Source organism: Geotrypetes seraphini, chromosome 6, assembly GCF_902459505.1.
Source record: "Geotrypetes seraphini chromosome 6, aGeoSer1.1, whole genome shotgun sequence".
Classification (NCBI taxonomy): Eukaryota; Metazoa; Chordata; class Amphibia; order Gymnophiona; family Dermophiidae; genus Geotrypetes; species Geotrypetes seraphini.
In genome coordinates this window covers 185513768-185526572 of record NC_047089.1, presented here as the reverse complement: position 1 = coordinate 185526572, position 12805 = coordinate 185513768, and the positions used below count along the sequence as shown (strand labels likewise).

Sequence of the window (12805 nt, the reverse complement as noted above, 5' to 3'; positions counted from 1 at the left end):
ACTGATTTAATCCTGGCTCTGTAATACTACTAACTCTGCTGAAACATGCAGAACAATACCGGTGTGAGGATATTAGGAAATTTAGGCCAGCCTTCAGCTTTCTCTCCTCAGTTAAGTGTCATGTTCCTGGCCCAATTCCCCCAAGGTTTTGATAATACAATATAATGCATTCTCTGAGGATAAGTAGGAAAGTTGTAGCCTTACATCTGGGATAATTAGCATTATGCTAAATTGGAACTTTGGGGGGGATTTTCCAGTTGCAGCTTTTATATTTTGTAGTTTATTCTGTATTTTAATACTATATTTTAAGTTTGTCATTTTTTACTTTTTCTTACGATAATGGAGTTCTTTTCTTTTTTGTCTTTATAATGACGTTGTAGCAAAGAGTGGCCTATAAACACAAATAAACATAAACTCAAACATGTCATCCCAACAAAACCCAGTGCGGATGCTACCCAGTGCTCTATAGCTTTAAGAGGCTTTTGTCAGCAGCCCCACCGAGCATGTGCAAGTGCGATACACTGTCCTTTTTTTCCAGCGGAGATAGGAGGTAGCATCTGGCTGATCTTCATTTCAGTGCTTTTTTCTTAATAGTTTTGTGCCTTTCCATGTGGGTTTTATCCCTGATTTCCTCTTATAATTTTGTTTTGTTCCCATCTGTGTACATTTGTTCATTTATTCGGCCATTTTAACTTTCCTTTATTTTTTTGTGTGGTTCTCGAGACTCTCTTAGGCCGGAGCACTGAGCTCCATTTGAGGTAATCCCCCTTTTGAACTCACTTGAGCCTTTTGATTTTGCTGCTGTTCTTTTTGACATGTCCCAGAGGACCCCCGGTGGCTTCAAGTGATGCACCCAATGTAAATCGGGTGATATCTAGTTGGTGTATGGGGTGCTTGGGGGTTGATCATAGCCCATGTAACTGTGTTCTTTGTTTACAAATGTAGAAAAGAACACAGAAGGCCATTCAGAGCGAATTTTCTGGGCATTGGGGGTGCACTGACATTGAGGAGGTCTCCACCTCCCTTGACATTGGACACCAATAGTAAGCCCTAGGACTGATCAGCATCGAACCTGACACCAAGAACATGAGTGGATTTGATGACACTGAGGGACATTGATGTCCAGCACTGGGCAAAGGGAATGATTGCCCTTTTGTGCACTATTGTGATACAGTCTTGAGATATGCCAAATGTTTCAAGGCAAAATCTACAACAAAAGAAGAAAAGCCCAATAATTCCACAGTGGATGGAAAGAACAAAAAGCAAAAGACACTGTGGAAAAGATGTTCTTGATGCAGGCATTTATTTAGTCATTTAAAAGATGCCATAAAAAGTCCACAAATGCATAGGACATAAAAGGACCCTATATGGTCCGTGTTTCTCAAGACAACCTTTCTTCAAGGGAAAATCTTATAGCAACTGACCTGGAAATGGCAAAATGGTGTTGATGAATATTGCTGCTTCAATTTATATATCTTTGCTGTTATGCCACAAGAAAAAATTTAAAAAATCATGAACTTCAGTTTTAATCTTTTGAAAGGGGATGGGACTTTTATACTTCCTTTTAGAGAATGGTACGGTGACAAAATTCATTAACGTTCCCGTCCCTGCGGATAACTGTGGGAAACCATCTCCATGTCATTCTTTAAGGAGAGAGGGAAGAATCAGAGAATGAATGAGCACAATCACTTACCCTCAAGCCTTGCATTTAAGAATGCTGGTGTAGAAGGACCGAGGTTGAGATAGACACTAAAGAATGACAGGATTATTTCCCGCGGTTATCCGCGGGGACGGGAACGGTGATGAATTTTGTCACCGTGTCATTCTCTACTGCCTTTCTCTGGTTACAAACAAAGCAGTTTACATATTATATACAGGTTTATGTTTTATACCTAGGCAATGAAGAGGCCCAGAATCACAAGGAGCTGCAGTGGGAATTGAATTCAGTTCCCCAGGTTCTCAGACTGCTATACTAACTACTAGAAATGCTTAGAAATTAAAATTAATTTGAATAGAAATTTCAAATAAATTGTAATTTGAGGTTTTTACTCTGATAAGAAAGTCTTTAAATTTTTTTCTCTCGTTCTGTGGTGCAGCAGCAAATCTAATGCAAATTAAAGCAAGATGATTGGCCTGTCCTTCAATTTAATGTAAAACAAATACAGCCAAAAATTAAAAAAAGAGCTGGAAAAATACAAGACCTGATAGGTGACACAATACCAGGGTAGCACAATCCTCCTCATAGCTTTCCTTTCCTGTTAGTTAGAACTGTACTAAAGCTGACTAAAGATCACCAAGCACAAGTTAAGACAATCTGTTTTTATCCTGTTATAATAACATAAGAATTGCCATACTGGGACAGACCGAAGGTCCATCAACACCCAGTATCCTGTTTCCAACACTGGTCAAAGCAGATCCCAAGTAGTAAAACAGATTTTATGCTGCTTTTCCTAGGAATAAGCAGTGGATTTCACCAAGCCATCTAAATAATGGCCTATGAACTTCTCTTTGTTTGCATCACTAGACTTGATGTTCCAAGTATTTTATTTAAAGAAAAGTATGAACTTTTGGTTAATTGATATAAAGAAAGTTAGTACTGAATCAGCCTGGTTTCATTGATCTAGAATTTCTAATCTGCCCCTTCAACCTGAACCAGGCCTGAACTGATAAAGCCTGGAGAGGACCCTTCTAGGTACAGATATTTCTACCTGCTCTTCTCACCCATCTTACATGTCACCCTCCAGCTATGATTAAGAAAAATGCTTGTCTTACATCAACACCCACCTCCATTCATGTGCCCTCTCTCTGTACTCTAGTTGGTCTCTATGCTATTTTGATCATACCCACCATCACCTTGCCTGGATGTCTTGATACACAGTAAATAGATATGTAGAGCCCCAGAGAGGAAGGGAAAGACTCTGGTTTTAGCAGTTACCATACATCCTTATCAAGTGTGGGGGAAGCCCCTGATCAAGGTGGTATTAATTAGCAGAGTAACAGGAGAGATAATTAGCAGCAGGAAATAGTTTTAATAAGGCCTTCCCTATGGCACTCCTGAGCTCCATCTAGGCAAGTGATTCATTTCTTCCTTCTCTTCTACTTTGATTTTGAAGATTTATGTGCAAAGGGATTTCTTCTCTGTATAGTCACAACTTCTTTGTCTGATATGTAATCTCTATGTGAGTCTTGATATCACTGACAGGGCAGGAGAAGGAGGGCGTGACCGAACAGCAGAGGATGTTCTTCCTAGGACTCAGAACCCATCATGTGGTTTCTTGTACTCAAAAGTGTGGGTGGTGCTAAAGTTCAGCAGTTACAAGAGGAGAGTAATTGATTGTTGCGGTCTGAGGTAACTCATACAAATGAAAAAGCTTTTTATGCACCAATGTTGGAAGAGAAGACAAGTTACAGAATGCGGCAGAAACTTCCTTTTTCCTTTACATTATTAGCATAAAATTTGCATAACCTTTTCAGCCTTGAATATCTCCCTTCAAAACCAGTCAGCCTAGAAACAAGCGGTTCGATATAAAAAAAATTAAAACTGGGTTCCTAAATAGGAATATGAAATCAGTATACTAAACCTTCAACTCCAAATCTGACTTTTTCTTTTTTCTACTGTCTGATTTTGACTCCTACTGTGTTAATCTAGAGAAATTTGATTAATTACAGAAACAAAGGATATTTCTTTATGTACAAAATTAGGACTAACTACCAAAATATTTCTTTGAAGATTGAACAAAGAACCTGAACAAAAAAAAAAACCCAAAACAAATATGTAAGTACAAGCGGGTGCTGATAAGTCTTTGGCTTTTCCTATTTCATCTACCTTTAGACCAGGGATCTCAAAGTCCCTCCTTGAGGGCCGCAATCCAGTCGGGTTTTCAGGATTTCCCCAATGAATATGCATGAAATCTATTTGCATGCACTGCTTTCATTGTATGCTAATAGATCTCATGCATATTCATTGGGGAAATCCTGAAAACCTGACTGGATTCCGGCCCTCGAGGAGGGATTTTGAGACCCCTGCTTTAGACTAATACTTTCATCACATCAAAGTTTATTGTTTCTTATGTGTCTGACCTAAATTTCATAATTGTAGCCTGATTATATAATTTTTATTTTGCAGATCTGAAGTGAAAATGGTCAAAACAATAGAGATTTCATTGCAAAAGAGTCCCGAGTGCTGATGAAATATCTTTTCCTAAAAGGGAACTCAGCAAAACAAATTTACGATATGTCAGTTACATTACAGGATAAGTGCCAGCTAAACCTGTTTTAAAAGCATCAAAGTGCCAAAAAAGGACCTAAACAGACCAGTTGATGGAGGGATGAAGGTATGTAGGTGCCATAAAGGCTATTTGGGTGTTAGGTGGGTATAGTAAGTTTTGGAGGGCTCACCATACGTTAGAAAGAGGTTATGGTGAGATGTACTTTTTGCACCCTTTATGTGAAGTTCACAGCAGTGCCTTTTAAGGTGCTCCAGTGCTCTATTGGTATGCCTATATGGTCAGTCCATTACAATGCTGACCCCTCCCATGTCTAAATGGTCTGGAGTTGGACATATTTAACTTGGACGATTTTGTGGTCAAAAATAAGAAACAAAGTTGGACTTCCTGGCGGCCAAAACATCTAAGCAGGCAATTTAAAAAAATAAAAATAAATAAATATTGGGACATCTAGTGGTTTTGCCAGTTTCAAAAATGGTAATTTCTCCACCTCCGAGTTTGGAAATCTTGCAGGAAATGTCCAAAGTAGTCGGACTTAGGCATCCTATCGAAAATGCCCCTCCTCATTATTACAAGATTTTAGACATGAGAAAGCTCTCAGCCAAATGGGCTCCTAAATGTCTCAATGCTGAGAAGAAGTGTGATCGAGTTGTTGCCTCACAATCCATTTTGAACCAATTTTGGTGGTATCCTGAAGTCATCAAGCAAGGTGTTGGTGTCTGTTTTCTGCAACAAAGATGGAATTTTGCATGTAAATTACCTAGAAAAGTGTGCAATCATCATGGCAAAGTACATATTACGTTGCACTTCTTGACAAACTGAAGCAGCAAATGGTCTCCAAACGTGGAGGCAAGCTTTTGAAAGGAATCTTATTTCTTCAAGACAATGCCGCTCTTCACAAGGTGGCCATTACACAGCAGAAATTGAAGTTCTAAAGCAATCAGCCTAGTCACCTGATTTGGCCCCATTGGCCTACTACCTCTTTCCTAACCTCAAGAAACACCTCAAGGGAAGAAAGTTTTCAAGCATTAAGGATACCACATTAGCTGTGGTTTGCAGCACTACCAAAAGAATGTTTCTTGGATCAGTTTAAAAAGTTAGAACAACGAAGTCATATGTGTGTGGAGCTAAGTGGTGAATATGTAACATAGATAAATATTTTCAATCACTTAGCTGCTTGTTTTCTTTACAAAGCCAAGGACTTAAACTGCATTCTGACTCCACAGCCCTATTCCTAAATCTAGACTCTTAAGTTAGGATCCTAAATTTGTACCCTATTTTTCGGCCAAACTTAGATGGGCCTTTACAAAGTTGTATTGTCAAGCAGCACATGCTAAATGCCAAACCACAGATAGGAATAGAATGGGCAGCTCTGCAGTGCAGCTTTGTAAAAGGACTCATTAGAATCCTAACTTCTTCTTAATTTAGGAGCTTAAAAGTTATACATTTAGGCATCCCACTCATTTGCCTAGATTTGAGTGTAATTTTTGAGCCTAGTTCTGAAAATTAGTGCTAAGTTCCTACATTTTTTCCTTGTCCTAAATCCCTTCCTGTTGCCATCCACTTTTTATGCTCCTGAATTTAAGAGTTTAATGACCTGAGCATAAAATTAGGAACTCAGTCCTAGTAAATTTTCAAAGAGGTCAATTTAGGAGTATAACTCTCAAAGTTAAGAGCATAAATAGTTTGACTATTGGACCTATCATAATTGTCCTCCTCTGGGGATGACTTATCCTTAGGTGAAGTAAGTAATACCCCTGGGCCAGTATCAGTTTTTCTTTTACATCCTGGGACTCTTGGTGCTATCTATGTCTCAGGAAGCACAGAACCTCATATCTCAGATGGAACTGGAAACCATAATCATCAAAGCTGTCTTTTTATCCAAACTTTAAAAAAAATATTAGGAGCTTGTGAGAGTAAGAAATTCTATCATAAAGATTTAGGGGAGGGCTCCCACCAGCACCTTTCCTGGAGCACATGGGGATACATTGTTTAGGTATATAGTATTCTCTCCCAGTACTTAATGGCCACCAGTGGGTGATTATGGATATATGTAGAGTATGCATGAGGGAGATTTTTGTATAAATGGAGATAGTAGGTATGCAGCTCTCTCTCATGCAAATTCATTAATGATATTCTGAAAACCTGATTCATTGATGGCTCTTGAGGAATGAGAGTGAATATCAAGGAGCTCTTTAGCTCCTCCCCCTCCTTTGCCACTACAATTCTGAATTCTGAGTCTAGTTCTCCTGAAACCAATTTGACTACATTACCCAGAAGCTTATAGAGGATGGAAGGAATATTAACACCTATCTCTACATGTGTAGAGAGAGGCTGAACCAGTTCTGGTTCTCCATCCATTTTATGTAAGTTTCTTAAGGATTGGACTTAACTTTTAGTTCTTGCACCTCTTTATATTCTCTGCCCGTTCTCTTGTCCTTGTTGGCAGAATGAAGGGATGGTATGTCTACACTATTAGACCTGTGCACGTTGTCTCACCTTCTGAAGACTCATTGTTGTGTCTGGCTTTTCAAGACATTGTTTCTCTCCTTCTCTTGTCTCTTCCCTGTCTCCACTGCCCTTCCTCTCCCCTTCCCTACTGTCTGATGATATTTTTCCTCCTCCTCCTCCTATTCCTGCTCCATTTTTGTCATTAAAAAAAATTCTTCTCTCATCATATTCATTTCCCTTCTCTGTGCCTTCATGTTTTCTCTTCCATTATTTTGCCTTATTTCTCATGCCATCTTTAACTTCCTTCCTCATTTCATCCCATTTGATCTCCATGTTTTGGATCTCATTCCTCCATTAAACAATTTCCTTTTCATCTTATTTGCTGTTTTCTTTTCCATATTTCTGTCTTTCATTCTCTCCCCCCCCCCCCTTTTCTGCATTCTTGCATATGCACTTTTATTTCCCTGTTCTTCATTTGTGGTATCCCTTGTTCTCTTCTCTCTTGTGCTTTATTTTCTCTTCTGGTGCCTCTGCTCTCCCTCCCTGCTTCTGTGCTGTTCTCTTTTCTCCTCTGCTGTTTTTCTCATTCACTCCTGCCACTTCCAATCCCTTTATTCTCGGTTGTGTCCTCATATATTTCTACTTCATGTGTTCTTCATACTCTCTAACACTTTCCTCTTGTATAAATTCCTTCCTGCCCTTGTACTTCCTTCCCTCCTTGTTGGAACCCTTTCTTCTCCCCCCGTTCTGTTTTGCAGTCACTGTGTCCATCAGATATTAGAAAGTGTAACTTTCATTCATCAATGTGACATTGTGCACAGAGACCTGAAGGTCAGTATCCAGCACTTACTTTCCACCTTGCATCATTTGCTTGGGGGGATCATGGGGAGGTTGGAGGGTGAAGGTTTGCACGTCTATGGTCCACAGCAGAGTTTGGCCCAGGCAAATGTGGCAGTCTTGGTGGCTGAGTTTTGGAATGAGATGAGATAGGGGAGGTTTTAAAAAATTTTATATTTTTATTTTAAGTGTTTTGTTGTTTCTTGTTGTTTCAGTTTTGCATTAGCAAAGATCATCAGTGAAAGGTCAGCCAAAAGTGAAGGAGGAGGCAGAGAATGGAGCATATCCTATCACCTATTCCCAAAAACTTTCAAAAGAAAGGCCAGTGAGGTTCTCATTCATCTTCAAGCTGGCTCTCTTGCCTCTTGCCCTATTTTGTGGCAATATTTAAACTGTGTGGTCGGAGTTTCAAAATATTCCTGGATATTCAGCACCAGTTGCCTTCCAAATAGCAGTGCTGAACATCCAGATAGTCTGCTGACTGCCAGAGTTATCAAGATAATGGCAATATTCAGCACACGACTTAGGACAGCAGATTTAATGCCTGAGCACCAGCATGGCCTATAATAATTTTCAGAGGCACTAACTAGTGTCACTAAAAATCAACAGATGGCCCCAGTCAGCCTCCAGGTGCTGCTAGCTGGATAAGTGCTTTTGAATATTGGGCCATTTATGTTTTGGGGGTATGGATATTGGGTTATAATAGGCTCCCTGAGCCAATTCTGATTTTTCTGAACTCTTATATCGGAGTGTTTCCTCCTGCAGAGGTCCAGTAGCCTGGCCTGGTTTGTATTGGAATAAACTAGATTATTGACAGATTGTAATACCTTCTGTTGGACCAAAGTAAGAATGGTGTTCCAATAAAAGGGGTAGCAACATACCAAAGAAACTAGTCCTTTCTGGGGTTTGTAATCCAATCTTTTTCCATTATGTCTAAGGAAACTTTATACCATGAGCAAAGAACAAAAGAAGAATATTAACCTACAAATCTTTTCCTCCTCTCATTTTTCACCTCATCATGTCCCCAGTAAAATTGTATCAGAATCACTCTACATAATTATCACATTTACTGAACTCTTGAAAAGAGGTTACCCTTTGATTTTATATCTATGGGAAATAATGCTGAATGCAACAGGCAACAAATAAAGTTCAGCCATTTTGTCTGAAACCTCATCATCTAACCAATAACTGGATGCCATCAAAGGGCATCTGACACCAGAAAGCTGTGAGAAGCATGAGGCGAAAGATGTCTGAACTTAAGGGAGAACATTGGCATAAGATGGCCCTTTGGAAATCAAACAACCACTTTTTCCTTTTAAGCCCCTATCCCACTACATCCAGGAATGTGTAGTCCTGTTACTTAGACATAAAACAGTGGTGTGCACTGCTCAGTGAATGCCTTCACTGACCACTGAGCATTGGATAATGTGCTCTGCACTGTCCCCTGTATTGTGTTTTACTTTTCAGTGATTCATTCTTCCTGTGCACTGTATTTCATTTTTGATCTGCGGTCACGTTAAAACTGGCTTTGTTTGTAAACTGATCTCAGTTTTATATAAATTGGTTTTCTTCATTCCTAGGAGCTAAGCTGATGTTCATGACTAACCCCACCACTGTATTTCAGAGCTTTAGACTCATGAATAGTATGGAACAAACTGAAGGAAAAATGCGTGATAGAGGTCATCAGCCCTAATCCTTCTCATGACCCTTGAATTAACTGAAGCTAGTCAAAGCTTTTGTTTAATACAGATCCCTTGAGCAGGATAGGTTACATCTAAGTTTAGATCTTATGCAAATGTACTATTTAGTAAGGGCTAATTCACATTCTGGGCTTTCGACAAAAATGCCTAACTTAGCAGTACTACCATGTTTCCCCGAAAATAAGCCAGTGTCATATTAATTTGGAGTCCAAAATACGCATTAGGGCTTATTTTCGGGGGATGTCTTATTTTTTTTTTCATGTACTACAATCATCTCTCCCTTCCTTTCCTCCACCCCAATTCTTCTCTTTCCTTTCTCCCCCTCCTCCATGTGCAGCATCTTTCCTCTCCTCTCACCCATCCCCTTGTGCAGCATCTTTCTATCCCTCCCTCCCATCCCCCTGTGTAGCAGAACCCCACCGTGAGACTGACATATCTCTGCTCCGAGGCCTCCAAAAACAGCAGCAGCGGCATCGCTCTGAACGGACTGCTTTGCAGCCTTCCCTGCTGGGGCCTTTCCTCTGCCGCATCAGTGATGTGGCAGAGGGAAGGCCCCGGTGGGGAAGGCTGTGAATCAATCTGTTCAGAGCGCTGCTGCTGTAGGAGGCCTCAGAGCGGAGGTATGTCAGGTCTCACTGGGGTGGGGATTGCTGAATTGATGAGTCCGATTTTTTCAGCGAATCGGGCAGGGATGGAGTCAAGGAGTATCAGGACATTCGTGGGGTGGGGGCTTTGCTGGGTCAGTCTTAACTATGGCTTATTTTTGGGGTAGGGCTTATATTAGGAGCATCTTTAAAAATTATGCTAGGGCTTATTTTCAGGGAAACAGGGTATGTATCAAAGAAGACAGTGGAGCAAATTTTAAACATTCTAAATAGGATTGGCTCAGTCTGCCCCAATGACGCTTGACTGGTTTGCCAGCCTTCTCAGCCTGACCCAGAAGGGAGGGACACTAAAAAAGCAGTTTAGAACCATTACATCAGTTAAACTCCATATCATTTATTCAAGACATGACCTATCCCGGTTTTCTGATTTTGGCTCTGTCTATCACCCTGCCCCATAACCTGAAACCAAAAGTCATCAGATGGGTTCATTAAGAGAAAGCTAGTTTTTTTCCAGGTCTTATGACATTTTCAGACCTCCTTGTCTTTTCTTCCCCCACCCCCAAGTTTTTGGAGATTTGTAATTCTGTCTTTCCTATTGAGTTGAAAGGATTGCAAACCCCAGGATTCTTTGCAAATGGAGTTAGAAAACCAAAAAGGGAACAAAAAACACCTGTTTTCATGGAGCCGCTGGATCACCCTATCAAAATAATTTAGGGATTGCTACTTTAATTCAGACTAACTGAATAGATGATTCAGGTCTGGTTTTGTCTCATTACTTACATGAATTTGTAGTTCTAAAATGAAATCAATGAGAAAATTGGAACCACCAATCTGTGAATACATTGGGGCACAACTAGAACTGGATCAATCAGTTCAGTTGACTTGGGGAGAGATGGAACCCTATTTTCCTGATCAGAAAACTTAGAATAAGAGGTCAAGGACCAGAATGGTTAGAAAATCAGGACTGGAAAAGAATTCCTATGGACATGGAGTCAAACTGATAGATATAGAGGTGGCTCGGCTCCGTTTGCCTTTCTGTATCTCACCTACCTACCTACCTCTTTTGCTTTGGCTTCTCTTGTCTTGTCTAATGTGCACATGTCTAAACAATATGGGGTTGTGTAGGACCCATCTCTGGGAGCTAGACCCCATCCCATTCTCGTCTGATTCCTGCATTGCATGTCCGTGCTTGCTATCTTCTGAAATTTAGTGCTGTAACACATGATGGTTGAGATAAGATCATTCACAAAGAATCCAATTCAGTAACGGGGGATAAAACTTAGGCGCCAAAATTTGGGCACACAAGGGCAAATTCTAATAGAGGCACCTATCTTAATTAGTAAATTGGCTTCAAAGCTCATAGTTGCTAATCTAAATATTAATTGGGCAATAGGTGCCTATCTTCTTGGGCGCGATTCAACAAAGCAAAGGTGCCTATTACAAGGCAAGTACCAAGCAGTGTGTTTAGTGGTGGAGAGTGACTTAGGCGCAATTTTCTAAAGGACTTAGGCACTTAAAATGTAGGCCTTTAAAACCCTGGCCTGCATTACAGGCGCCTAAGTTTTCAAGTTGGGCGCCCACTAAATGCGATTCTGTAATGGGCACGTAAAAGTGACTGACATGCAAAAGGCGCCAATTACAGAATCCAGCTCCAAAGCGCCAGTTTTATAATGGCAATATTGTACTTAGTTGCCATTATAGAAAGCTAGCATAAGTCTATATTTTGGTGCCTAACTCTAGGTGAAAGCATTTACACCAGGGGTGTCCAACATGCGACCCTGTGAAGTATTTTGTGTGGCCTAGGTCGAGAGCAATGTAGTGTTTTCCTCTGCTGCCCCCAGGTGTTTACCATCTTGCTGGCTCCCTCCTCTGTCTTGCTGCAGTGTTTGTGCATTTGTGCGGCCCCCAGAAACATTTTTTTGGCCGACGCAGCCCAGGGAAGTCAAAAGGTTGGACACCCCTGATTTACACCATGTCAAAGACTGGTATGTTTGCAACCAAATACTGGCAGTTACATGTGAAACTGATACTGTTCTGTAACTTAGCACCTAATTGCTTGGTATGCCCCTGACCCACCCATGCCCCTCCTTGGATTTGCATGCCATAGGATAGAAATTAGGTGCTAAGAGAGAATAGAAGCATTAGTCATTTATGTGCATAACTACAAATTACTGCCAGTTAGCTAATTTAGTTGCATGTTGCATGCATAAATCGCCCTTGTGTGCCCAATTGTGCATTCACCTCCAGATTCTATATGTGGTACCCAAAATTGCATGCCAAAATTTGGCACACATTGGGCATACTTCATAATTGCATGCACAACTTTAATTGACAAATGAGCAGTTAATTGGCAGCAATTGGGTACTAATAATCAATTATTGGCCCCCATTGGCAACAATTTGAATTTACACGTGCATCTTGCTAAGTGTTATTGTATAAAAATGCATATGTAAATCTTACAGCGCACAACTGGAAAGAGGTTGTGGCCATAGGAGGAGCACAGGTGGTTCAGAGCTATGCACTATGAAAGAATTCAGGAGATTCGTGACCACTAAGCTGAGCAGGAGTCCCCCACCTACAGTCCTGCCAATGGGAGGTGCTGTTTCATCACATTTTCAATCATGAGAATCAGGCAAGCTCTGCAGGACTCCAGGGAAACTGCCTGTCCCTACTGATTAAAAGCACAATATTGGCACACCGGTTCATAGTCAGTGGCGCACAAGACACCAGCGCGCCGACATTCCAGCGCTGACAATTCAGCACAAGGACAGAAGCGCGTGGGGGAAAAACTAATTTTTAAAGAGTTTCAACGGGGGGTTTGGGGTGGGAACCTCCCACTTTATTGCATAGTGTTTGCGCTGCTGTTGGAGGGGGCTTCGGGGGGTTGGAACCCTCCATTATAGAGAAAACGGAACTTTTTCCGATTTGGGGGGGGAAAGTTCCATTTTCTCTATAATGGGGGTTTAAACCCCCCCCCCCACACACA

The 12805-nt window shown here is 40.8% G+C and overlaps 1 protein-coding gene across 14 annotated transcripts in view; it reads left to right on the top strand.

Annotated features, from left to right (window-relative positions):
- Positions 1–12805, top strand: part of CAMK2B (calcium/calmodulin dependent protein kinase II beta) — a 385126-nt gene that overhangs the window by 170653 nt on the left and 201668 nt on the right. For 6 of the 14 annotated variants that reach the window (XM_033948502.1, XM_033948509.1, XM_033948500.1 and 3 more), the window contains exon 6: positions 7436–7508. The exons of the other annotated variants lie outside the window; for them this stretch is intronic. In XM_033948502.1, coding sequence (XP_033804393.1) covers positions 7436–7508 — 73 coding nt within the window. The remainder of the gene's footprint in view (positions 1–7435; positions 7509–12805) is intronic. 14 annotated transcript variants of the gene reach the window in all.